Source organism: Cynocephalus volans, chromosome 1 (genome assembly GCF_027409185.1).
Source record: "Cynocephalus volans isolate mCynVol1 chromosome 1, mCynVol1.pri, whole genome shotgun sequence".
In the NCBI taxonomy this organism is placed as follows: domain Eukaryota; kingdom Metazoa; phylum Chordata; class Mammalia; order Dermoptera; family Cynocephalidae; genus Cynocephalus; species Cynocephalus volans.
In genome coordinates, this window is record NC_084460.1 from 187,754,155 (window position 1) to 187,781,461 (window position 27,307).

The window sequence follows — 27,307 nt, forward strand, 5'->3', positions numbered from 1 at the left end:
CTGTTGGGTCTTCACACAGCCAGTGGTCCATGGCACACTTACCCATTTCCTGCTGTTCCTTAGGTCCATAGCAACTCAGATCCTTACGCAGTGGAGGAGTGATCGGAGACACTGGAGCCCAGCAGTTCTGGCTCCTCGGACCAAACAGGATCTCCATGTCTTCCTCAGGGTTTGGAAGCTACTTTTACATTAAATTCTCCACTTACATTTTTGATTGGCTTGATGTAGTTGTGATTCCTGATTCTTTGTACATGAGTTATTTTCTTTTTTCTCTGGAAACTTTTAAGATATTCTTAGACCTGATATTCTGAAATCTCCTGATGATGTTTCTTAGTAGGGGTCTTTATCTTATTACTGTGCTGGGCAGTTGGTGAGTCTTTTCAGTGTATAAACTCTTGCTGTTAAGTTGTGAGAAGCTTTCTAGAAATTGCCTGCTTTCTGTGGGCATCCTGTTATCCAGACGTTGGGCCTTCTAGTTTGGACTCTCCTATTTCCCATTTCTGTCTTTTGTTTGCTCTGCTCTCTTTATTCATTTCTGCCACCATAATTTAAATTTTCAAGACCACTTTCTTTTTCTCTGAAGGGTTTTTTTTTTTTTTTTTTTTTTTTTTTGCCTTATTCTTATTTTACACTTGCATATCTTCTCCTATTTCTCTGAGGGAATTAATTATGATTTTATTTGAAGTTTTCTTTCTGCTTTCTGCCTCCTTTCTGTCTGCTCTGAGTTTCTTTTCTCAGTGTGTTTGTCACAGTCTCTGTGTCTTGTGCTAGAGACCTCCCTCAATATCTTGTGATTATTGGACGTATGTTCATATTTAAAAGAGAAGCATTAAAAGGCTGATTGGAAATTCAGGGCTGTGTATAGATTGGATATAGAGTTTTTTGGGGTTTTTTTTTTTTTTGTGACCGGTAAGGTGATCATAACCCTTGGCTTGGTGTCATCCGCACTGCGCTCAGCAAGTGAGCGCACCAGCCATCCGTATATAGGATCCGAACCCGCGGCCTCGGTGCTCCCAGCGCTGCTGCGCTCCCAGTGCCACACTCTCCCGAGTGAGCCACGGGGTCAGCCTTAGAGTATATTTTCGTTATTTATATCCATGCCTAGTTTTTGAAACACAGTAATTATTCTGTGTTACCTGCCCTTGCCAGTTAGGTGACTGAACTGAAACTACTCTCCCACTCTCTTCTCTGGCTTGACGCTTCTCACTGTAGCTTCCCTTGTGAGTGAGTACACAGCTTTGGACAATGGGCCCTAAATGCAGGTTTCCTGGGGGGTTACAGGGTAAGCTTATGCTTTTCTGATAAAAGTGGCAGGTGTGGCCAGGACAATATTTCCTTCTCCTTTCTGCCTTTAAAGAACATACAAGACCTCCAACAGGGAGAGCCAACTTCTGATCTTGAGAGAGAGTCCAGGGGGCAGCAGTGATATTGACATTGATTTCTTTGAGATTTTGATCTAATACCAACTATCTCTAGAATCTTCTTCATATGGAAAAAAAATCCCTACTTGTTCAAGCCACTCTTAAAATTAAAGCTATAATTTTCTATTTACTTGCAGCCAAAAACATTCCAAATAATGCACCCTCATAACTTTTTGGTCATCATGAAAGGAACCTCACATGAGAGGAATGCCAGAGGGAGTTAGTATGGGGTAGACCAGAGGTATGCAGACTAAGGCCCATAGGCCCAATCTGGCCAGCTGCCTGTTTTTGTAAATAAAGTTTTATTGGAACACAGCCATGCTGATTTGTTTATGCATTGTCTGGGACTGCTTTCACAATGCAGTGACAGAGTTGAGCAGTTGAGACAGATGCCATATCACCAAAGCCTAAGATATTTACTATCTGGCCCTACACAGAGAAATTTTGCTGACCTTTGCGTTAGTCTGTCAGACACTGGAGACTAAGGAGCGAATAGTAAAGTGGTCAGCTGACCAGAGGAGGTTTTGCCCACATCAGGAAGCTGCAGGTGGGAGGTATCCCATGGTGGATGTTGGGGAGGGGGAGAGAGTGGCTCAGAAGAGCCCACTGAGTTCCCCACAGGAGGAAGGGTTAGCATGTGGACACCAGCCATGCCAGAGTGCACCAGCTGTGCAAGTCAAATACTTTCCTGCCCCTTCTGCCTCCATCCTCCCTGTTTCAGTTCTGGAGAAATCAGAAGCCGGGTTGTGAGCAAGGCAGGGAAATGGTGATAAATCCAGCCACACCTCCCCTTCTCCACTGTAGATCTCAGAGCCTAAATCAGGTCCATTGCACTGGATGCCAGATAGAAGGTTTGATATTAGATAGGACAGGATGTATAATACCTAAAAATAAATGTATTAACACAAAACCATTGGAAAAATACAGGCTTTGCCCAAGATTTCATTCAAGGGTGGAGAAGAACAATTAGCACAGTACATTTGAAGGCATTAGTAGGACAAGAGAAAGTTCTATTAAAATGTTAATCCCATCACGCAAACCCTATGGAAGGGGGGTTTGGAAATGACTAGAAATATTACAGATGCATTTTTCCTTTGACTGAGAAATCCACTTTTAGGAGTTTACACAAAAGTTACACTGGGAAAAACTATGAAAAGCAATTCACAAGGCTGTTCATTGTGGTGCTTACTTGCATTAGCAAATGATTGGAAACAACCCACCTGTTCATCGAAAGGGGACTGACTGAGTAAACTATGGGGCATCGCCACCACGGAACATGATGTAGATGAATGAGAGTATCTTTAAGTATTGCAAGTGAGGGGGCTGACCCCGTGGCTCACTCGGGGGAGTGTGGCACTGGGAGCACTGTGGCGCTTCCGCCGCAGGTTCGGATCCTATATAGGGATGGCCAGTGCACTCACTGGCTGAGTGCGGTGCGGGCGACACCAAGCCAAGGGTTGCAATCCCCTTACTGGTCACAAAAAAGACAAAAAAAAAAAAAAAGTATTGCAAATGAGGAAGGCAAGATGTAGAAAAGAGGGTAGATGGTGCACCACTATTCATCTAAGAAAGCAGCTTACAGCACATGTAGGTGCCTCTCTCAAGAAATTGCCCAGGACATAGGTCTCCAAGGTTTGTTTGTACCTAAGAACAAAGGATGAAGTTTTACTAAGTTGTGATGGTCACAGGTTGTCATGCTGGGTCCACCTGCCAGGGGGCCTGGTCACTGGTGGCTGTGGCCCATTGGGGACGTATAGGGTCTGGGGGTCACTGATGCCTCAACTCAGCGAGCATGACTGGTGTGACCTAGAATGTTCTTTGGCAGCCTGTTGCTGGCAGCAGTTTCTAGCATCAGCATGCCATCGGTCAGGTTTGTTTTTAAAAAACAAAGTCTCTAAAAATGAGTTACATGCTTTGATTTCCCAGAAAGTCATAGTTCCAGATTTGCTGACTTTTATTAATATGTCACATGGCTGGCAGTGGTATGCTACTTAGTAGATATTGAAAGAAATAAACAATTAAAACAGGTCCTTTAAGGTGATATTTAACACTGAGTGAGAAATCGCTTTTCAAAAGCAACTCCTGCTATGGAGAGAATCTTTTGAAGATGATATCTGTAAATGTTTCCATCATTATTTGATTTCTACTACCAAAAATGATATATGTTTGCTACCTATAAAAACACTTTTGAACCCTTAACCTGGAAACAGAATTTCCTATCTATATAAAAATCTTCCAAAGAATGTTGGTTGTTTTGAAAAACAACAACAAACTAGAAATAAGTAGCACCCTATGATTAGTTTGCTAAAGCTACTGACTGACATTAGAGAAGGTGAGAGTTTATTATTCGTTATCCCCGTTTTACAGATGGGGAAACTGAGGCACAGAACAGTTACATTGTTGATGTAACACAATTCATGAGGGCACAGCCAGGATTTTAAAACCGGTTGGCTGGTCCCACACTGTGTGTTCTGAACCAGAGTGCCAAGTTGCCTCTTGCATATTTTAAAAAGTTCATAATGTACGTAATGTACACGGAAAGATGTGCGTAAGTTATAGCTATACACACAAACAGGGTTGAGTACTCAGAAATATTTTTCTTGATGGGTCATTTTATTTTCAAAGTTTCAAAGTCACTCATCTATGAGAATTATGGAGCCTGGCAGGGAATGATGAGCCTCGTCTGACTCAAGAGAAACTGCCCGTTGCTAATTTGAGTCAATGTGTGTCTTGGTATTCGGACCAGGTCTTGGGACATTGCAGGTGCTCAGTAAACATTCATTTGCTCACCAGTCTGTTTCTGACACTTAGCCTTCTGGAGAATACACCTGCTGCCTTCTTTAATAAGCTCCTCTACCAAAGCAGTCCCAGAATAGAATTGAACAATTTTGTTAAAGCTTTATCTAAACCATAAATATCAACGTCCAGCAGTGATCCCCAGGCAATGCCTACATGGGGCGTATTTTACCCCTCTTTCCAATGAGCCAATGTCAATCACACCCCCTTGACTCTTAGCTCCACCCACTTTTCTTAGGGAACTCTCCAAAGTCAGGGTGCTCCTTGCCGTCTGCTCTCTTCCCCCTGGTGTGTGTGGGGAGGCGGGTTGGCTGCCCGAGCTCTCTCACCTCCATCCTACCTGCTGCCCTTCTGACCTCCTTCTCCACTTCTAGAAGAAGCCGCCCCGGGAGCAGCAGGCTGGGGGAAGGGAGGACTGCTTTCGGCTGGCAGCTGCTCAGGACTCCACTAAGGTGCTGGGGACAGTGCTGTGGGGGCCGGGGAGTCTGCCCAGCCTAGACAGAGCATCTTATCTGGGTGTGGGTGAAAATGGCACCACCCGGTGGCCTCCACCTGTGCTTGCTCAAGGACTTAAAATTTTTCCTGGGACAGCTCCCTTCTGTCCTCTGCCAGGGAGGTCAGCTTCCAAGAACTGTATTGTTTGGGCTTCCTTTTCTTCTGGTTTCTGATTGGGCCCAGGAGGCGGGAGGAAAGCTTGTGCTTAAGTCCCCCCAGCCTTCCCTTCCTGTGTTAGCCTGGCTATGTTCCCTCCACGACTGCAGCTTCGGTGGCAGGTCCTCTCCAGCTCTGGCTCTCAGCTGGGCACTCACAGCCGTCCTCGCCCTGGGGCTGGTTCCCACTGTGGAGGGTCCTGGTGCCTCGGTCTGTTCAGGTTCCCCTGGCCCACACTTCCACGGAGAGCCCCTCCACTAAACCCTCTTCCAGGGAACTCTTGAGTGGAATTCTCTTTCCCGCCTGGCTCTGATTAGTCCAGCTGATGATAATTAAAATTAGCATGAAACTTTATTTAGTTTATGAGTCTGTCCAAATCTTTCAATCATTTAAATTCAGGCTTCAGTTGACCTTCGTTGGTTTGTAGGAAGTATACTGAGCTGCAGAAACTTGGAGAAGCAGAGAAGCCAACCACATGCTGTGCTCCACTTTCCTCATTGGCACCTCCTGTCATTCTGGGTCTGCACGTCAGAGCAAGTGTACCCATGAGGACTTGGATTGGAACCACATGATCTGCACAGTCTCAGGGCCTTATGAACTGTGCTGGCCCTGCCCCATGTTATAGGCAGAATTGTGGCTGCTAAAATTCATATGTTGAAGTCCTACCCCCAAGTGCCTCAGGGTGTGACTGTATCTGGAAATTGGGTCTTTAAAGAGATAGTTAGGTTAAAATGTGGCTGTTAGGGTGGGCTCTAATCCAATCTGACAGGTGTCCTTATAAGAAGAGGAGATTAGGACACACAGAGATACCAGGGACGTGCACACAGAGGGACAACCATGTGAAGAGGCAGCAAGAGAGTGGCTGTCTGCAAGCCAAGGAGAGAGACCACCTGCGGACACCTTGATCTTGGACTTCCAGCCTCCAGAACTGTGAGAAAACAAATATCTGTTGTTTAAGCCCCCAGTCTGTGGCATGTTCTTATGGCAGCCCGAGCTGACTCAGACACTCTCTTTCATCCCAGCTCCTGCCTGGGTCTAATGCACACGGCCGTCCCTGCCCAGCCTCTGAGTTCTCACGCTTCATGCAGTGCCCACTGCTCAGGCACCTGGGTCCCCACCCTTCCTCCTCCAGGATCGCTCACCAGCCCATTTCCTGTTGGCGAAAATGAGGAGACAGGGGAGGACCTTCTGAGACACAGTCGTCTCTATACTATAATATCCCAACTGACATTGCTTTTTGGACCATAAAAACTGTTTTGTCTTATGAAGTCTTTTGTTGTTCAGTAAATGCATGTTAATATGTCAGAAACGTACTGAGGAAATGGCTTGCCAGAAGCCGTTTAGCTCTTATCACCTGCCAGAAGCCGTTTAGCTCTTATCACCCTGGAGGTAGTTTTAAGAGAAACACATTTAATAAAGTTAAGTTTATTTGTTTTTCACAAACCAAGACACATCCACTCGGGGCAAAATCGTGACATCCAGGTGAGTCAGAAAATCACAGCTTCTTATACAGCCAGCTATTTAAGGGCTGAGACCATCTCGCTGCCTGCCCTTTCCAGCACTTGCAACAAAAAGAGTTGGAGTGTTTGGTGCAAAACCCAGCACTTAAAAGAATGACGCTCTCAGCTGTGACTCTTGCGGCCTCGTCTCCATCTCGGCAGTTCATTGATTTCCAAAGCTGGCAGCCTCCTCAGGGGAGAGAAGATTTAAAACGGAGCAGCCTACTGCAATCTCCATTCTGTCCGGGAACCGAGCGGTGAAGCGGATGGGCCGGTTAGGAGCATATTAACGGTCTACAGTGAGGCTGCGAGACTCTTCTGCGTATAAATCAGAGTTCAGGAAATTGTGTGGTGAAACATTTTCTTCAAAGTCGGCACTTATCCTCTTTTCTGAAGGAAGTCTATGCTGGCAGAGGAGGAGATAAAGTTTGAGTTAATTTTGGCCATTTCAAACAGTAATCAATATTTTCCAAACTGGCAAACCCAGCATTTTTAAGGCTTATTGTCAATAATTAAAAGAAAAACTTTATTATTGTAAAACTTCAGTTGAATGCCAACCATTGAAGGCCCTATATTAGATGGGGCAGGGATACTGAGTGCTACAAGAACTTTATTAAGTGCAAACCCCATCTTCATCTTTTATATAATTTTTAACGTTTTGGGATATTGTGAAATCATGTAATCCAGTTTTCACTATGAATTATTTTCAGAGGTCTTTGTGCTAAATGATTGGGTGTGACTGTAATCAGGTGTTTGTTGCATGTATAATGGGATGGATAACGCTTAGTTGACATGTACAGAAATTGTTACATGTTTGATTAGTGGATTGTTGAAGGTGATGGGAAGGCTGGATGTTGACTTCAAAGGGGGCTCTGAGACACTACCATGAGGGGATGGGGCAGAGAGTCATGTCACACAACCAATGCTTGCAGAGTTCCTGGGGGATGTACACCCTGTCCACCTCCACCCCAGAGGAGGGCTCTAGGCAGGGCACACACTGTATTTGACAAGCTGTCAGCTGGGAGAGGGAATTACTGCAGAGGACAGGCTTAAGTCTGCTGGAAAGCAGTCAGCCTGTGAAATGTTTAGCCAACTGGAAGTTTTGTGAGGACAGGCACTGAGTCCCTCTTCTTAACCATATGTCCCCAGGATGGCACATTATTCCTGACCTAGGGTAGGTCCTCAGTAAATATTTGTTGAATTAAACTGAGAAAGGAGATCTTTGTAAAACAGATGCCCTGAAATTGTAACAAGCTAGAGCATAAAGTCATGTGCTTCCCATCACCAAGGAATGCAGCAGAAATGCGCTCCCCAGTCGAGGTGGTTATAGCTGGCAGGGCTGCATTGCTGGGAGGTCAGATCAATGAGTGGTTCCTGGACCTGGCTGATCATTAGTCACCTAGGGACCTTGCTAAATGTAAAGATTCCAGGCTCCATTCTCTGGGTTGGAGATTCTGTATATTTTTTAAGTCCGTGGGGATGATTCCAGTGATCAGCCAGGACAAAATGATGACCCCTAAGATTCCCTTCAATTCTTCAGTTTTTGTCACTCTTGATAAAATCTAATCCAGTGGCTGGGTTTGGTTATTCTTTTGGTAAGGCAGTTACTGTAATCCACAAGCATTCAACAGCTATTCAATGTGCACTTGATACTTGCCAGAGGAAGCAGCAGTGAGCAACAGTTATCGAAATCCTGCCTCCTTGGAGCTTACGTTTTAGTGGGGAGAGACGCAGAATGCATGCCATAATCTGTATTTGGATAGTGACAGATGCTATGAGAAACATTAAAACATGGGCAAAGGAGTGCCAGGAGTAGAGAGGTGTCACTGATTTATGTAGATGGTCAGTCAGGGAAGGTATCTCCAGTGAGGGAGCATTGGTGTGGAAAGGGAGGGAGGGATGTGGGGAAGGGTGCTCCAGGCAGAGGGAACAGCCAGTGCAAAGGCCCTGAGGAGGACGTGTGCTTGCGCATTGGAGGAACCCCAAGGAGGCTGTGAGACTGGAGCACAGTGGGTGAGTTAAGGGAGAAAAGGTCAGAGAAGGGGGTGGGATCGCTGCTGAAGAGAGTTACATGGCTGAGAGGGTGAATTTCGAACGTGGTTTTAGAAATGCCGCAGGGAGATGCCTTTCTTAACGCTCAAGCTGAGGTCCGGGAGCTGCTGAATATGCATTTGGGGTTCAAGCGAGAGGTCCAGATAGATACCTAAACTTGAGAGTCCACTGTGCAGAGGTGTCATTTAAAGCCGCAAGGGTCCATGTACTCCCCCATGGAGTGAATCTAGACAGAGGAATTGAGGTCCAAGGATGCGCTCTGGGACATGCCGACACGTAGAGGTGGGGCAGGTGAGCAAGAGGTGAATGTGCAAAGGGCCCTGAGAAGGAGCAGCCAGGGAGGCAGGGGGAGAGCCGGGGGCAGGAGGGAGCCATGGGCTTGGGGCCAAGGGAGAGCAGCTTAGCGGTTAGTGGTGGCGTGGGAGGTCGTTGGCAGGGAGAAGAGCTCTTTCATGGGGTGGTGGGATCAAGTGAGAAAGGAGGAGAGGATTTAGAGACCCTGAACCCAGTCAGCTCTGCCAACGGGATTTCCTGTAAAGGAGAACAGAGAAGTGGGGCTGTGGTGGGAGGACAGTGTGGGGTAGAGGAAGGTCTGCCTCCTCTCCTTTCTTAAGATGGGAAACTACATCCTGTGTGTGAGCAGGCATCAGTGATCCTGGCAGAGGAAGGGAAACTTGATGATCCAGAAGAGACAAGGGAATTCGGGGCTGTGCTGTCCCAAGTGGGCAGGGGTGGGTCCAGCACCCGCTGAGAGGGGCTGGAGCTGGGACTGCAGTGTCCGTCTGTACTGCTGTCCATACAGTATGTTAACAATGATGCACAGGGCTCTCACAGGTATGTAAGAGATTTTGCCAAGGTTAATATGTTGCAGTTTTCTCCCCAAGTTGTCTTAGTTTCTTCCCTCTCTAGAATGTTCTGGAAGATTTTCATATGACTGTTCTATATGATAATTAGGAAAACATCTGTATTTTGCTGGCATAGAAGCAAAAGAGAGATTCATCTGTCATTTCTCTGCTGGATTAACTTTCTTTCAAAATATCTGAACCTCATAAAAACACTGAGGTCAATGGAGATTTAATGTTTTTCCTGAGAGGAATTTACTTGGAAGGGCTTTTAAAACATCTTTATAGCAGAGAATGATATCTTTGATGGCCATATGCCTATTAAAATACTTTTTTTTTCCTTGTGGGTTTAACAAGAAAAAAACATCAAAGTCTTTTACAAACTACATAGAAATAGCCTGTTTCTTAGATAGCAGGCCTGAAATTAGCAAAGGGTACCAGATTGAAACAACGGCCTTTCTGTGTCACACTTTCCAAGTGTGGGCTGCTCAGATAGGCGTGCGAAGAGATAATGCAAAATGGAGATAACATTTTAGATTGTAAGACGATTTCATTGTAAAGGCTGGGTCACAGCATTCCATATTCAGATGAATATTAGGATTTATAGATTATCAGTCATTATCCATTAACACACTCATGTATAATCATCAATTTTGCCAAGAGATGTTTGTACCTTTGTGACACAGAACTTAAATCATATTTTTTGCTTTCAATGCACTTAATGATAGTCAGTATTTTATGATGTGTTTTTATAGATAAAATAAACTCCAAGAAGCTCCAATAAACTCACAAGGCCACTCAGGAGATCTGTTTGAAATACAACATGGTTGTTAATCAGTCACCCCTGTACATAATCCAAAATACTGGATTGTGTGGCTCGTGGCTTACTTCCCACCACATTCAGAAGTCCACCTTCCTGATTCTGTTGTGTTTAATACAGTAATAAAATTGGTTATGTTGCCTTGAAAATATCTAATAAACAGAGGGGCTGCTTTTTTTAAAGTATGTTCAGTGGCAGAAGAAAGAGCTTAGAAGTTAAATTTTTGTGTGGATGTATGGAACTTAAACTTTTAGTGCGGTGGATAAACCTCATATGAATTATCTGTATTTGCTGGTCCTTCATTCTTCATGTTAAGAAAGAGAAGGCTTGTCTTTTGTCTGAATGTTGGGTGGTGAATTGCAGAGGGGCACTGTATCTTCCTCATCTCCACTACCCAGGCACATGGTAGCTGCTCACTAAATATTTATTGAAAAAATGCATCTCCACAAAAGAGCTGAAAGCAGGTCTCAAAGAGGTAATGTGTACACCTGTGTTCACAGCAGCATATTCACAATAGCCAGAAGATGGAAGCAACTTAAGTGTCCATCGATAGATGGATAGATAAAAAAATGGTATATACAGAACATATGTCTTAGGTCTGGCTGCTGTAACAAAGTACTGTAGACTGGGTGGCTTATAAGCAATATAAATCTCTCAGTTCTGGAGACTGGAAGTTCAAGATCAAGATATCAGCATGGTCAGGTTCCAGAGAAGGCACTCTTCCAGATTGTGGACCACTGACTTCTCATATCCTCACGGAGTGGGAAGAGAGCAAGAGCACTTTCTGGGGTCTTTCGTAAGGGCACAAGTCTCATAAATGAGGGCTCTACCCTCATGACCTCATTACTTCCCAAAGTCCCCACCTCCTGTCATCACCTTGGGGATTAGGATTTCAGCATAGGGGGAATATACACATTTAATTCATAACAAAATGCAATGGAATATTATTCAACCTTTAAAAAGGAAGGGAATTCTGACAGATGGTATAACATGCATGGACCTTGAGGACATTATGCTAGGTGCAATAAGCCAGTAACAAAGGAGCAAGTGCTCTATGACCCCACTTATATGAGGTTCCTAGAGGGATCAAATTCATAGAGACAGAAAGTATAAGGGTGGTTGCTGGGGGATGGAGGAGTGGGGCGTTGTTGTTTAATGGGTATGAGTTTCAGTTTTGCAAGATGAAGAGTTCTGCAGACGGATGCTGGTGATGGTTGCACAGCAATGTGAGTGTACTTAATGCCACTGAACCGTGCACTTAAAAATGGTTAAGATGGTAAATTTTATGTTATGTGTACCTTACCACAAGTTTTTAAAAAATGAATCTTAATAACTAGAATAATGGTGAGGAGTGATTATTTAATAATTATAGTTAACTTGAAAATCTTGCCTGTTGCTGTAGCAGATGTATACATTTATCTCTCTTTTTTTTTTTTTTTTTTTTTGACATTTACTAAAAACTGTGACAATATTTGCATGTTGGGAATCAGGGAGAAGTTAACCATGTCCTTTTTCTGAAAGTTCAGATTTGAAGTGGCTGTTCAATTACATTATCAACTCTTGAGCAAAAGGGAACATTTAGTAAAACTCCTGAAATATCTTGAGTTAAGACATCACACATTTGATGAGAATCTGCTTTAAACCCCTTTGGAAAGTGTGCAAAAAGAGCTAATTTTTAGGTAAAGTGACACCTCCCAAAATCCTTGGAAATGTGTAATGGGTTCTTCAGAGTTCCTGAGGAGGGGCTTTAGTTGTCTGTTTGGGAAGGAAAAGGCTAACTAACTCTCTCCTAATAGAAATGTGTTTCTACCTGTCCCTCCCCCCCACTAGCACTAAAATACAGGGACAAAGCTGCTTTTGTCCTTTTTAATAGCTTTCTGTCTTGTATGGTCTAATATGAGTTTTCTTTTCCATGGGAAAAAGATCATTGTCTTTACTGGCATCTGTGAATGAAGTGTCCAGTCTTGTGACTCTCACACATGACTGTTTAAATATCCATCTTCATTCCTTAATCAAAGGATCGCATCCGGCTAAGCAGACGGATTGTACAAACTCCTGTGAGGCTTGGAGGGAAACTCCACAGCCCCAGGAAGGTCTGCAGGCCCTGGCATGCTGCAGAGAGAACACCCTTGTTGTTTTTCTCCGCCTCCCAAACCCTCCTGATGCCCGATCTCCACCTAGAGCAGGCTGTCTACAGAGGAAGGGGCAGCCCACCTGTCACTGAATACCTCTCCCTTTGCCAATGAACAAGCACTTTCTGGCCTCTCCCTCTCACCTCCAGAAGCTCAGCTGATAGGGTGTTTAGGGCAGCTCCCCTTTCTGTCACCTCCTACATACTAAATACTGCTCTTTCAACTCCAGCCTCTGCAGCCGGTCTTAACCTGCTGAACACCAACCATTCAGTGGAAAGCTGTCAGCATGTTCCAGCATCAGCAGCCGGCCCTGTGCCCCTCCCCAGCATCCACTCGGCAGTTGTGGTTTTCCCGCAAGGAGCCAGGGTATCCACGCGTCTCTCAACATGTGTTTTTCTAGTAGGAGGCCTATGCGGCAGTAGTGAAATTGCTCTCACACCCGTGCACGCATACACAGCGGAATAAATTGTGTGATCAAACTCTTCTTAGCTAAGTTCTGTAACATCTGTTTGTGTTAAGTGGTGCTCTTTGAAAATGATTTTTTCCCCTCCTTTATAAAAACAACCTTAATTTTAGATTGTAGAGAAATGGTGCGTGGCAATTATTTTAGCTTTCTTCAACAAGATGTGTTTAAGTAAATGAGATTCACTTCTAGAACTGAAGCGCTGAAGGAACCTGATTAACAAAATCAGCGCCTACAATCACATGTAATAACTGTGGGCAAACAGCCCCACGTAGCTGGGCCAGAAAGGCCGCTGCTGCTGCCATTCGGTTTGCAGGCAGATTTCAGCAGATGGGCTGTAACATAATTAGGAATCGTTGTGTTAAATGAGCCATTATTTAAATTATCTGCTAATTTTCCTATCTATTAACCTGTTGAAAAGGAGACAGTGATATCTGAGAAATCTCAGGCTGCTAATCACTAACTAGATGAATTACCCAGTTTTTCCCTTTAATGCAACATTTTACCTTATTGCAGCAATTAGCAAATGGCTTTCTGTAAGGTTATTGCCCAATGCATCAACCCGAAGATTGAGAAGGGACTGTGGGAGAAATTCACAGTCTGTGTTTAGGTTTCAGCAGGTGGCAGATCTGTGGCTCATCAGATGGCTGTCAGCCCTGGGGGGCTCTTGGCTTTGCTGACCGTTCTCTTTTCTTGTTTCTTTCATGGTCTCTGCGTTAAAAGATATTTGATCTTTAGGAAGCATGTCTTAGCCAGTTCAGCTGTCATAACAAAATACCATAGACCAGATGGCTTATAAACAGCAGATATTTATTTCTCACAGTTCTAGAGCCTGGATATCCAAGATCAAGGTGGCAGCAGATTCAGTGTCTGACAAGGGCTTCCTGGTTCATAGACAGCACCTTCTTGCTGCGTCCTCATGTGGTAGAAGGGGCAAGACATCTCTGGGGTCCCATTTATGAAGGCATTAATCCCATTCATGACGGCTCCACCCTCATTCTCTAATCACCTCTCAAAGGCCCTGCCTCCTAATACCAGCACCTTAGGAATTAGGTTTCCACATATGTATTTGAGGGTGGAGAGCACAAAATTCAGACCCTAGCAGAGCATAAGGTGGGGTCTGTGTAAGTCGAGGAGTGAGTGGTGGGGAGTAGGGAATTGAGGCAGGTAGGAGGAGGGTCACTGCAGAGCAGGCTGTTGCAGTGGACAGCTGGGGCTCAGTTCCACCAGGGACTCCTGGGAGATGGCAGAGAGCACACCCAGAGGTGGCTACCTGAGGAGCAAGGGAGGAGGATTTTGATCCACCAGCTGCAGTTTATTTTTGGTTGAGGGTGCTTCCAGGAGCATTCACTCTGTACACTTCAGGCCAGCCCTGGATGCTGGACAGACTCACACCTGGAGTTAGAGAAGACACCAGAAGCTGAAGTGAGTGCCCAAGCAGTAGGGCTGGGCTCCGACAGCTTCTTCTGTCATCTCGCTTCTAACTTCATTTATACTTGCAAGCTTAAGAGATCAGTTTATGGTTATTTATATAGCAACTGAGAGGTTAACTGGGTTTAGCCTGCCCTAGCCAATTCTAGAAAATCTAAATAAATTCTCTGCACATATGCATGCAAAGTTTGTCCCATTGAACTTTCTCCAGCTACTTCCAACTTCTTGGCAAGTTTGCCTTGATCGGCTTTTGCTTTGCTCCCGGGCTGAGCTCACATGTACGTTCCCAGCTTGAGAACAAGTGATCAGGGAATTCCTATTAGTTGTCGGCACCAAAAGGGCTAAGAAAAAGGGCTTTGCCCTCAGCAATTTACAAAGTGATAGAGAGAAAAGATAGACAACTTGGAGAAGGTGGAGGATGATAAAAGATGTCAGATATCCGTGGGTGCCAAAAGTCAAGGCACACGCTGTCGGGGAGGGCAGAACGGTGAGTGCTGCAACCGGGAGGCCTTCTGGGGAGCAGGATCAGCCTGGGTCTTGCAGACAACCTCCTGTGTGTGGTGTGTGGTCCACTCTTAGCCGGCCGGGAGAAAGCAAAACCCCACAAAACCGTATGGTACCATTTTAACCATGTGTAAGCTTTGTCTACGCAGGGCCAGGCATGGGGAGAACATCCTAATTGTCCCCAAGAACATTCCTAAAGGACTCTTCCCGAAGCATCTCTTAGCTTCAGATCGCTCTGGAATCAGACATTTTCCTTACCCCTAGGTTTTTGGGGGATGTCCTGGAGTTTGTGTTGATGGTCACCAGCAACTGAATTCAGTTTACCCAGCTTTCCAGCCTTGCTGCCTAACATGGCACATTTGACCAAAGCTTGCATGTATTTGCTCACTCGTGTGAGTCTGCACTGTGATGAGCTTCTGATACTGCGTCTACTCTGCACTAGGGCCCGTGAGAACAGGTGATCACCACCTTTCCTAGATGAGCATGCAGAGAGGCCCAGGGAGGAGAAGGAGCCTCTCCAGGCACAGGCTTGTAAATAGCGACATGTGATTTGACCCCAGTCCCTGCATGTGATCAGTCATTCTACTCAGGGAAGTAGAGGCAGTGTGTGTTTGACACGAAGGCAGAATTGTCTCATAGGGGCTTGTGACATAGAAGTAAAAATGCTCATGCTCGAAAATTGTCCACTTTCCACCCACCTGTAATATGTGCATGGCAGTCGCCCCTGTTCTGTCATTATGTGGGCTTGGGTGGGGCTGCTGGAACTGTAGCGTATTGTCAAAGAAGAAAGTTTTTCTTTGTGGGTGCAATAGAATTTTCATGTCTTCTTTCTTTTTTTTAAATTTATTTTTTGCATTGTACATGTTTATGGGGTAGAGTTTATTTCAGTACATGCATATATTATATAATGATCCAATCAGAATAGTTAGTGTATCTGTCACCTAAACATTTATCATTTCTTTGTGGTTATAACACTCAAGATCCGCTTTTCTGATATCTTTAAATATACAATACAATTTTATTAGGCATTGTCACCCCAGAGCACCAGAACTATCCCATGTCTTCTTTCTTGTCTTCTAGAATAGATCATTTAAAATCTTTTACCCTCACAGATTTTGTGTATAATTGGTAGGTACTCAATATACATTTGTTTTATAAGCGAATAAACACCTTCTTTGTGCCTGCAATATGCCTCCCTTCCACTTGGTCTCCACTCCGTGAAAGTCTATCCCTGACTTCCATTCATTTGTTCAACAACTATTTGTTGAGCCCTTACTATGCCCCCAGGCACTGTCCAAGGTACTGGGGATAAGGAGATGGACCATACATGGGCCTGTTCTCATGGAGGGCACCCTGTGCTGGGGACATTATTTGGAGAGGACAGTCAGACTCCAGTGTGATAATGATGCACCAGTGACTGGGTACAGAATCCTCAGGAACATCACGGAAGTTTAAAGGAAGAGGCACCTGTGGCAGAGATGAGCAGGAAGGGGATATATCCCAAGCTTCAAGCAGGTACTGGTCAGCTGTGACCAGTGCTACCTTCAGGCCAGGTGAGTAAGGGGAGAGCAGGGAGGTGACCATGGGTTTGGAGCACTGAGGTCATTGGTGAGCATGGCTGGGTAGTAGAGGGTGAGGCAGAAGCCCCGTTGCAGAAGGTGTGGAGGGAAAGGGAAGTGAGGAGCTGAGATGGTGAGGGAGCCCACCAGTGGGGGCTTGGCTGAGATGGGGCAAAGGGCAGCAGCTGGAGGGAGCATGTTTAGGATTTTGCTGCTTTTAAGAAGTTGATAAAAAAATTAACTCCACTCTGTTCTTGCAGTTCCAACTGCCTAGATCTCTTGCGTCTTGGGTCACAGACAGCTTTTCAGGGCAGGTGCTGGTGGACCTGTGCATCTTCCCTCTTGGACTCTCCATTCTGCAGGGACCAGGCCTCTGCTGATCTTACTCCCTGCCCAGGCTGGGCACAACGAGTCTCTGCAACAGCCGGCAGGACCTCCGTGCCCTCTGATGTTGGTGTAGAGACGCTGGCTCCTCATGGAAACGAGTTTCTGTTACTTGTTACTGTATTCCAGAAGAAATGGAATGGGAGTTCTACAGGAGGCTGCTTAGTTTAGGGAAGGAAGCGGGGAGCAGTAGGTAGGACTGTGGGATCTCGCTGGGCCATCCCACCTCACCAGGGCAGGTCTGTTTTCCTCACTGGTAAATGGGGATAAGGTCTTTCTTATGCACGTCTGAGCCATTTTAAGTTATGCATTGAAAGTGCAAAACATTCCGGAATTTGATACTGAGTGTGTATTTTCAAAGTCTCTTTAGATAGTTGAGCCACGTGGTCCAGGGCTAGGAACATAACATGTACATGCATGTGTGTCTGTGTCTGTGTGTGTGCATATGTGTGTCTGAATGTGCACATGTGTCTTTGTGCACATGTGGGTCTGTGTGTATACGTGCATGTGTGTCTGTGTGTGTGCGTGTGCAAGTGTGTGTGTACACACTCATGTCTCTGCAAGTACATGGTTGTTTGTGTGTGTGTGTGTGCACATGCGTGCCCAATTGCATGGACTTGAACCCAGAGAGGCAGGAAATGATTTTGGAAATTCCTGGAATAAAGGAAGCAGCAGATTCTGTTCCTGTATGTGGTGTGAGGCAAGGTGTCCGGAAGAAACCCCACTCTGAATTTTGAGAATGTCACTTGTTTCCAATTGCACCATGAGAAGTGTGTAGGGCAAATGGCATTTTCCCCGTGTGGTTGAGACTACTTCCAGAAGAAGGGTAATGGTCCTGGTGAGAATCAAACTTAAGGAATGCCCACCTCCAGCGTCACAGTGCAGAGACAGTGTTGGCTCCCATTTGCCACTCAGACAATTGCTAGAAGCACAACTCAGCATTCACTGTCCCCGATGCCTATCCCTCACTTGACTTCATGGCTGCCTGTTTATTTGGGTGATTTCTTTCCTCAAATTGTAGACCCTAGGATCGGCCGACCTGTTGACTGGCTTTACAGGGGCCTGACTCTGAAGTGACTGTTCTTGAAAGCTGGCTACTGCTGAGCTCTCAGTGAAAGCTGTGGGTGTCCTGAGTGCCTGGGCAGTGAGAAGAAGCCGTCTGTGTGAGCCAGCGCTGTCCATGCTTGGCTCTGACTCTCCCTGCATGGGGCTCCCTGCCTGTGCCCAGGAGCCACAGGGCACCACATGGCAGCAGTAGGATGGGGGTGTGTGAGAGAGCTTTGTTCTTGAGGCATGCGGAATCTGGGTGGAATTCCAGACCCCGGGAAGAGGGTGAGACGTCTGCCGAGGAAGTTCCCTGGTCACTGGGGCTATTGTGTGCAGGACATAGTCTTAGTCATGCTTTGCCCGCTCCTGGTTCAGCAGGAACGCTGTGCGTGGGCGAGCCTGGCCCGGGCAGCCCACGTGTCCCCGCATCCTGATGGGCCACTGGCTGTGTGCTCGCAATGGCATGGGGAGATGGCAGTTCTTGTTCAGGAATCTGTAGCTTTTACTACTTGTCACTTTTAATGACCAAGAAAAAGTATTTCTCACTGTTGTGCAATTAGTTGTTTTTTTTTTTTTTTTTTTTTTTTTAGGGTGATCAATGTCTCTTGCCTAACTGCCACACTCTCCTCTTTTAAAGGCTCAAAATTCCCTGATTTTCCCATAAAGAAATTCTGCTGTGGGTATTTTTTGTTTCTCCCGTTCACCTCTTTAACCCATTTCACCCACACAACGTCGAACCCATCTTGCCTCTAGGAAATGTTTAAGTCCACGCTGTAGAGACAGTGGGGAGGATTCAGGGCCATGTGAGTTCCATTTACCAGCTTCTGTCCACTATTGCGGGGCATCTGCTGGTTAGGCAATGGCCATGGTGCTGGCCACATTGATTTGGAAACCCCATTACAATGATGGAAAGGTCCCAGATCTTGCTGCTTTCACAGTGACCACATATGTGGCTTTTGCTCCTGCATTAATGCTAAGCAGCTGCAGCGAACATGTCTGCAAAGAAGCCAGCTCTGCAGATGGTGAGGGGACTCTGAGACAAGCCACCTTGAAGATGGACAATGTGATGAACCCACCAATGTCCAGAGCTAGTCACGGCACCTGTTAGCAGAAAGTGAACAGCAGATCTGGGGAAATGTCTGGGGGAAATGTCTGGGGGAAATGTCTGGGGGAAATGTCTGGGGAAATGTCTCCTTAACATAGCCTGAGGACTAACCCCTCCCAGAAGCTGGAAGAGGCAAGAAAGGTCCCTCCTCTAGAGCCTCTGCAGGGAGCACAGCCCTGCCGACACTTGATGTTTGGACTTCCAGCCTCCAGAACTATGAGAGAATAAATGTGCAATGTTTTGTGGCATCCAGCTTGTGGCTATTTGTTATATCAGCCCTAGGAAACTAATGCAAATAGTAAGCCCCATTGTCTAGGAAAATTGAATCAGACCAACCAATACTGAGATGTGTTGATAATGCTACAGAACTTGGTGGCTAAGGAAAGAATTCTTTAGATGTCCAAGGAAGAAAAGAAAGTCACTTTTAATGTGGAAAAATAAGATGCACCTCAGATGTCTCCACAAATACTCAGTGTTGAAAGATGCTGGAGAAATATCTATAACGTGTTGAGGGGAAAAAATATGACCCAACTGTGTAAACCCAGGCACATCCTTCTTCAAGCGTCAAGGCCACGGCACCACCTTGCAGGACGAAGCCTGGCCGTCGGAGAGCTTAGAGAAGCAACAGTGGGTCAGGCTGCTGGGACTTGGTGAACCTGTCTCTTATAGGGTGACTGGGCTACTGTGGGAAATAGTTACTTGAGAATACAGAAACAACAGCGTAACCCGCTGAGAGGCTGTGGGGACAGAGATTCATGGTGACTTATATACATTCACCACCTCATCTTCCTAAATGGAAGGACAATACTAACAGACAATGGGTAAAAACTGTAGGCAGGTGGGTGAAAAAGAAGGATTAAAATGCATTATGTAGGCGCCGAGCGGGGACGCGAGCCATGGAGGAGGCGTCGCCCTCGCTGCTGGGTTGCAACAAGCCGCACCTGGAGAAGCTGACCCTCGGCATCACCCGCATCCTAGGTTAAATCTGAAAAAGGAGATTATTCAGATGAGCCTAATCTCATCACATGAGCCCTTTAAAACAGGCCAAGAAGAAAGGGAAAGTCAAAGAGATTTGAAGCATGAAAAGGATTTGTTGTGTTGTTGCTGATTTGAAGATGGATGGAACCAAGGGACAAGGAATACAAGAGGCTGCTGGAAGCTGAGAATGGCTCAGCTGACAAGCAAGGAAATGGAGACTACAATCCTACAACCACAAGGAATTTAATTCTATCAATAATAGGAATGAGCTTGCAAGGTGACATGAAGCTGCAAATGAACACAACAGCTGACACCTCAGCAGTCAGTGCTACCTGGTGTAAGGAGAGCACAATGATTTCAGCCTGAGCAGAGAACCCAGTCATGCTGTGTCAGACTTCTGAGCTACAGAACTGTGACCTAATAAAAGGGTATTGTTTAAAGCTGCTAAAAAAAAAAAAAAAATGCATTATGTAAAATAATAAAACACTGTATCATTAAAGTAAAAATAATATTATAATTTAACACTTTTTCCTATCTCTCCCTATGCTAGAGCACCCTCTTCTCCTTCCCAACACCTTGATTTTATAAAAATGTGCTAATTCTGTCAGATTTCAGAGTGGGGAGCCCACAAATAGCATTCTAAGTTGCTAATTTAAGGGACAAGGTCAAAGGGTAATGTCTAAAGATATAAAGAAAATGAATAAAGTCATTTAAAAATAGTTATAAAGCTTGCAAAGCACCAGAAGAATTCTTACAGTAACAAAGTCTATATAGTAAAGATTTATAAAATGAAGTAAGAAAACATTAAAATGGAAAATGTAACATAGGAACTGATAGGATTAGGAAAAACGTATATGGCTGCTGTAAATGGGATAAACTCGTCTCTTAAAAGAATTTAAGTTGGGAAATTTATAAACAACATCCCAGAGATTCTGATATGCCGACCCCCATTGAGAATTATGTGGTGAGCCCCTGATAATTTAGTATTTAGTATTTAAGAGTAGAAAAAGAGAGAACCCTGCCCTGCAGAAGTATCTGGCACAGCCAGACCTACAGACAGATCTCCCCCTATTTTGAACTGTTATTGACTGTTCAATACATATGAGGATTTTTCAGCATCCACCAATTCCTCTCCAGTAAAATGCAAGTAAATGCAGATTTATTTGGTGCCACTTAACACAGTTTTGAGAAATTCAGATCCAGTCTAATCTAATCCAATCCAAGTTGTGGTTTGAGGACCTGGGGCTGTTGAGCATCCAACATTTGGATGGAGAACCAGAATACATAGGTGTGTGTATATACATAACACACACTTATATACATGTGTGTGTACATACATAACACACGCACACACTTGTATATGCGTGTGTGTATGCACACACACATGTATATGTACACACTTACATTCTATCTGAAATCAGTCCAAATATCTCTGTTGGGGAGCACGGTCTTGCACATTATCTAGGAACCACATGTTAGTGAATGGAAATTAAGGGCAGGGAATTCATTTCCTAAACGGAGGTGTATACAGTGACATTTAGAGTCTCTTTGTTTAATATGTTCCTGCCACTGTTTTGGATTCACTTCAAGTCCCAGTCCCCAAATCCATTTCTCTGCCATTCCTACAGAGTTTTCATGAACACAACCTTCAGTGGTGGGGAGGGAATTCTCTAAAGTCACATAGTAGATTTTGGCTTAAGAAAACAGGGGTGTCACCATTTGTCAGACCCACAGCCACCAGCAGATGCTCCCACGACAATTTATTCATTACCCTTCAGTATTTCTGCAGCCTCTTGTCGGGGAAAAACCATCACACTTAGTAGACTGGGGAAGCAGGAACCTGACATGGTTTTTGTCAATAGCCCAGAAGCTGTGTCTCAGCAGAACCTGCACACCTCAGAGTTATTCACAGACTATGTTTCTCTTACTTTTGTATTCTCTCCTGAATATCTATTATCTTTGCACCAAGGGCAAAGTTAGCATCTTTGATTTACCTTTGAGAATAATTTAGTTGTTCATTCAACAAATCTTTAAGTGCCTACGGTGTGCCTGGCCCTGTTCTAGGCAAAGAGACAGAGCCGTGAACAAATTAGCAACAATTCCAGCCATAGTAAGCTTTCACAGTCTTGGGTGAAAGGCCAACAAGAACTTACGCATGGCTCACGTAGCCTAGGACGTGGCTGGGTTGGTGAAGAGAATACATTTGGAGTCAGACTCTCTGGATTCGAGCCTCAGCTCTGCCACTTACCCTCTAATAACCAGGCAGGCCAGCCTCTGCAACTTAGTTTCCCCATCTGTGAAGTGGGGTTGATGATAATGCCACCTGCAGAGAGCAATTGTGATGTTTAAACACACTAGTATATATATGAAGCACATACAAGAGCACCTGGCACGTAGTAGGTGCCGTTCAATGCCTGCTGTTGCTGGTATCATGCTAGAGGTGTTGAGTGTTCTGGGAACAAGGAAAGAGGTGGTGCCAGCAGGGAACTGGGAATGGCAGTTCAAAAGGGGTGGTCAGGGTCAGCCTCACTGCGAAGGTAGAGTAGAACAAAGCCTGGAAGTGATGGATGTGCCCCGTGGTGACACGGTATCCTGGGGAAGAGTGGTCCTTACCAGCAAAGGTGGCATCAAGGGCACATCTGTAGTGTTCACTGGCAATCAGCATGGCTTGGACAGAGTAGGCCAAAGGGTGATGGGAGGAGCAAGGTTAGGGAAACAGGCAACCGACTTGGTAGACATTGCAAGGACTCTGAGAGACACCTGCGGCAGGAGTTCCCAGGTGCTGTGCAGAGAGGTGAGGGGATGTTACCTGCCTGGAGGAGGCTGGGAGGCACCCTGGGGCGGGGATGCCACATTGGAGCTGGTTTTCCAAGCGAGGTTTGGAAAGGCAAGAAGAAGGGCGTTCCCAGCCAGGGGATAAACCCAGCCGGAAGCCCAGAGGTGAGATGGGGCTTGGCTGTGTTATCCAGGACCCATGGCTTCAAGGGGAAAGCCCAGTTACTGAACAGAATTTATTTTCTTTTAAGGTGCAGCTGTATCTTAGGCAAAACTGTTTCACCTTCCTGGCTGCAAGCTTCTTTGTGGGCTGTGTTCAGATTTCAATTTTATAACAGCTTTTTTGTCCCCTAATCAGTATAACTGTTTTTCCAACTGGTAAATTGTTCTGGTACTTAGTTTCTTCAAAAAATTACTCAAGAGTATTGCCTTAGTCAAATGACCTGATGCTTTCTATTTTTTCTCCTTAAAAAAAAATAAAAGCTACAGATTCTCGTTGACACTGGAAGCAGTAACTTCGCCGTGGCAGGAGCCCCGCATTCCTACATAGATTCATACTTTGACGCGGAGCGGTAAGTGGTGGATCCGCAACTGGCATGGCTGGGTTTGGGGGCATCACGTGTGGGCATACTTCAAAATACACTAGAACAAAGCAGACAGAAGGCCATTCCTTATAAGGGGGACGTGTGTATGTACTTATTTGCATGTGTATGTATGCGTACGTGTGCATGCAGGTGTGTATATGCATGAAAATGCATGTGCATATGTATATTTCATTCCCAGGGAATCCATAGCAGGATCTTCCTAATTGCCTTGGTGCATTCACCTGGGGTTGGCTTTATAGGAATTCATCTAGGACACAACTTTTGCTGTTATGCCTGAGTTGCAGGCACACATGGGTCTCTGGAATAGAGCAGGCTCTGCCCAGTGTGGCCCCCGAGGAGCCCTTAATGGGGCTGCAGGTAAGGTCCCCAGTGGCCTTGCGTCAGCATTCAGCTCTCAGGGAACTGGTGGGGTGTGGAGTCATAACCTCCTGGTAACCTGAAGCTGTTCTAATGCTGTGCACATTTTGATTTCAAATCTATCTTTGTGACCCTAAAACTTCAACTCAATAGACAAAACAGGTAAGCTGCTATGTCGTGGTTTGCTTTTCAGTGTCTTGATCCATCTACAAACTCAGATTGGCCTCATGAGATTTCCCTACTGTAAACCCTTTTTATGTCACCCCTCGCTCTTTTTCCTGATCCACAGTCTTTTGTTCCAGGGAATAAAGGAGGGCTTTAGCTGAGGAGAAAGAGGTGGGGGAAATAATAGCTGGCAGGCTTCTGAAAATGCTGAGCAATCAATAAAGCAAGATGGCATGCCATGAGTGACATAAATCATAAAGGAATCCCACCCAGGTGTCTCCTACCTGCACTGCAACTTGGGCTCAAATTTGGTGGCATGAGTGACGTGGTCTCCTCGATGTACATCTGCAGCCACTTGCTGAGGAGGGGACTGGTGGCCAGTGCTATATGGGGCCTCATGGTGCTACAAAAATATATGGTTGGCCCCTCCTAAAGGAATCCATAGCTTAGTTTATGATTCCATGCATTGATAAGCTTTCGTTGTTGATATTCCAGAATGCAACACCTGGCCAGTGATTGCTTTGTGACCGAGCAGATCAATATGTGTCCAGAAGCTGCTGCTGTAACCACAACATCTGCGTAGAAGTGCAGGTGGTGTTTCTCCATTTCTCTGCAAGAGAGGGCCGGGTTATGATGGTTTATGCTGCCCTTTCCCATTCAGTTGGTGATTCATCCAAACCCACTGCCCCCAAACAGCCCCCTACCTCCAGTTGCTCACTCTGGACTCCCTCATCATGCAACAGGATTTCAAGGGGTCCAAACCTCTTATTTTTATTCATGCAGCATGGCAGGTCAGGGAAAGGAAGACTTGCCCAAATTCAAGCTTCTAGACCAGCAGCTCCCAAACCTGCAGCCCAACATCCCCTTTTTATAACCAGTGCTTTGTAATGCTCTGAAATGAATTCAAAGGTAACATAACTTACCTGCATATATAACTCTAAATGCCTGGATGTAACATAGGGGAAAACAGAAGGAAGGTAATCGGTACCTCAGTATGTGACACTCTGTCTCGACCTCAGTGGGAGACCGTGCAGCAGGAGGATGCTGGAGGCTGTGAGCATCACCATGGACATGCAGCATGCAGTGCAGACTGATGGAGGTGGATTGAGTTAGACTCAGATGCCCAAAGCTGCTTGAATTGCTGACATGATTTTCCAAAAAGGTGAAGAATCTTGGTAAAGTTTAAAAAAAAAGAAAGAGTCACCTTTCCTCAATTTGCACAGTAGTTAATGTTCAATGTACATTAAAGCTCAGTAGAAGATGTCTATGCATATGTAAAAGGGAGACCCATTCTGTGCTCAGGTGATCATCGGTTGGTCTCCACCCACATGGATACCCAAAGCAACTTTGGAAAGTGGCATGGAATGAGGGAGAAATCTTTTGCATGACTGCCCTGCACATTCTAGGGTAGCCAGCAACTGAAAACATCCCCAAAGTCTCTAAAACTCCCCTTAGGGAACAGTGCCTTTCCCACTGAGAACTGCTCATCTTGATGGGAAAGTAGTCCGAGCCTAGGTCACCTGCACTGTGCATTTACCCAGCTTCCCCACGCCTGTCCAAGCACAAGGCACAGAGGCAGGATGGATACACTGGAGTCTCCATTCCATGTTTAGCAGTTTTCCACCTGGAGCAATTTTGCTTCTCATCACACATCTGTAGACACAAGATACAATAGAAAGAAACAGTAAAGCCAAATTAGGGGGATGTGGGTAGTTACTTTTCAGACTTAAACGTGCAGATGTAACGCTGTAGATAGTTCCTACCTTCGCAGCAGGGAAGTGGCAGTTCTTGGGGATCTGCGCACAGTGGAATTCCACAAAGGTCAGAAGATATGCAGAGTTCCACCCGGGCGTCCTCTGCCAGGCAGAGGCCACTGCTGAAGCACTCAGGGATAAATAACATTCAGCATTTTCAGCACTGCGCACAGTGTCATTTAACACGTGCACAATACTTAGTAATCCATAGACAACTGAGCATCTTTCTCGTTTACCTTTCACCGTGTTCATTGTCTGGTCAAGCTGGGTTCTCTGTCAAGCTCCTGTAGGGCCCACCCGTCTAACTTACCTGCTAAACTTGCTGGGCTTATTCAAGTAGATTTTGTGCCCATAGCCAGCTTTGTATTCATGTGGCAGATGGTTCCTGTTTTCCATATTTAAAGAGTGGGTTTCCTGGGCTCATATGCATCTGGTTTAATGTGAAAACGCCTGGGACCATCCATGTCCCTTTGGTGGCTGACTTCCCTCCTGCTAATTCCACAAGACAGCTCAGAACTTCCTGTCAGCTTTCTGCCCACTTGAGGTTCTGGTCTGTTTCTCATTTGGTGGGTAGATAAAAAGAGAAACAACAGAGCACAGCAATGTCTAGAGAAAGCCCCAGACTTGCCGTCAGTGGTAACTTTCAGCCCATTGCCGCCTCTACCATTCAAATTCAGCATACCTTCCCCATTTGAAAGTACAGTACTGCAGAAACATGTTTATGACAGGTAAAACTCACAGGTTAAATGCTTTCTTAGGTTTATATTAACCTTGTTTTCGCTTCTGTTCTCTGCTTTTTCCATGCTTCTCATAGGCTTACAGTCAATGTAGATAATAAATAGTAAAGATATGAGTATTTTCTTTTGATGTAAAGTGTTATTAATTTGCCTTATGCTTTCAGCTGACATCAGAGTTGGGCTAAGGTATACTTTCAACCATTGTAGTTGATGGAAACCAAGAGAATGTTCTCTTTCCTTCTCAATTTTTGACAAAGTTTTCTCAGAAAGAGACGTAGCTCCCTGCCCTGTGATGTTTTTGTGTCTGCTTGTGCCTCAGATCTCTTTAGTCAGAATAAGGTTTCTGGTTGGGTTTGTCAGCCTCTGCTTAGGTCCCTAGTCTTTGGATATTCAGGTTGAATGCTTCCTGAAACATTTTACAGTAATTGGAGATTTGGCTTGGGGTTCTTTGACAGGATCCCTTTGATTTGTGGACTGAGACATCAGGCAACCATGACTCATTTGTATGGCTTGTCTCCATCAGAAGTTCATCTTCCCATGGTGGTGAATGTTCTAAGGAATTACTATATAGCGGGGAAAAAGTCACTTTTTTTTAATGCACTTCTTTTTTAGCCAATAAAATAGCCTCCAGCCAGTTGGCTTGATGAGAGATCCGTCATGCTCGTCCCTTGATCCTCTACTAATCGATTCAAGAAATTAAGTATATTTGCTTTAAAATGTCTCCTTGCTCCTGTACTCTATCTGGGGTGAAGTCCACAGATCAAGGGACAAATTTACTTTCCTTGACTAATGCTTGTATAAGTGGAATTCAGGAATTAAAGAATTCCCTGGTGACTTCTTTAAGGAAGCTAAACTAGATACAGACTAGATGGCTTTCCACACAGTGATGACATATTTTGCCAGATTGTTTAGATAATTTCTCAAGCCTACCTGTTGTTTGCCTGTCCAGGAGGGGATGGGCCATGTTGGAGCCCATTTGCGATTGCCGAGGCTGTTGCTGAACCAGGTTGGGCAGGCTGACTGAGCAGACCCTGGGCCTCAGTGGCCCCATCCATCCAGGTCTGCAGACTTTCAGAACTGTAGAAGAGGAAGAGGCGTATCTGGTCACCTGGGCCAGGCCGACTAGTCCGCGGGTAGATTCTAAACTCTGAAATGTGCAGAAGCATCCCAGGGAAGTCTTGGGCAGAGTGGTTTAGGAGACTTGGCATCCCGTGAGTGGGGTGGCTTCGG

At 45.3% G+C, this 27,307-nt stretch overlaps 1 protein-coding gene across 3 annotated transcripts in view; it reads left to right on the plus strand.

Annotated features, from left to right (window-relative positions):
* BACE2 (beta-secretase 2) overlaps nucleotides 1–27,307 on the plus strand; it is an 80,474-nt gene that overhangs the window by 11,653 nt on the left and 41,514 nt on the right. For all 3 annotated transcript variants that reach the window (XM_063096730.1, XM_063096745.1, XM_063096736.1), the window contains exon 2: nucleotides 22,943–23,031. In XM_063096730.1, the coding sequence (XP_062952800.1) occupies nucleotides 22,943–23,031 (89 nt within the window). The remainder of the gene's footprint in view (nucleotides 1–22,942; nucleotides 23,032–27,307) is intronic.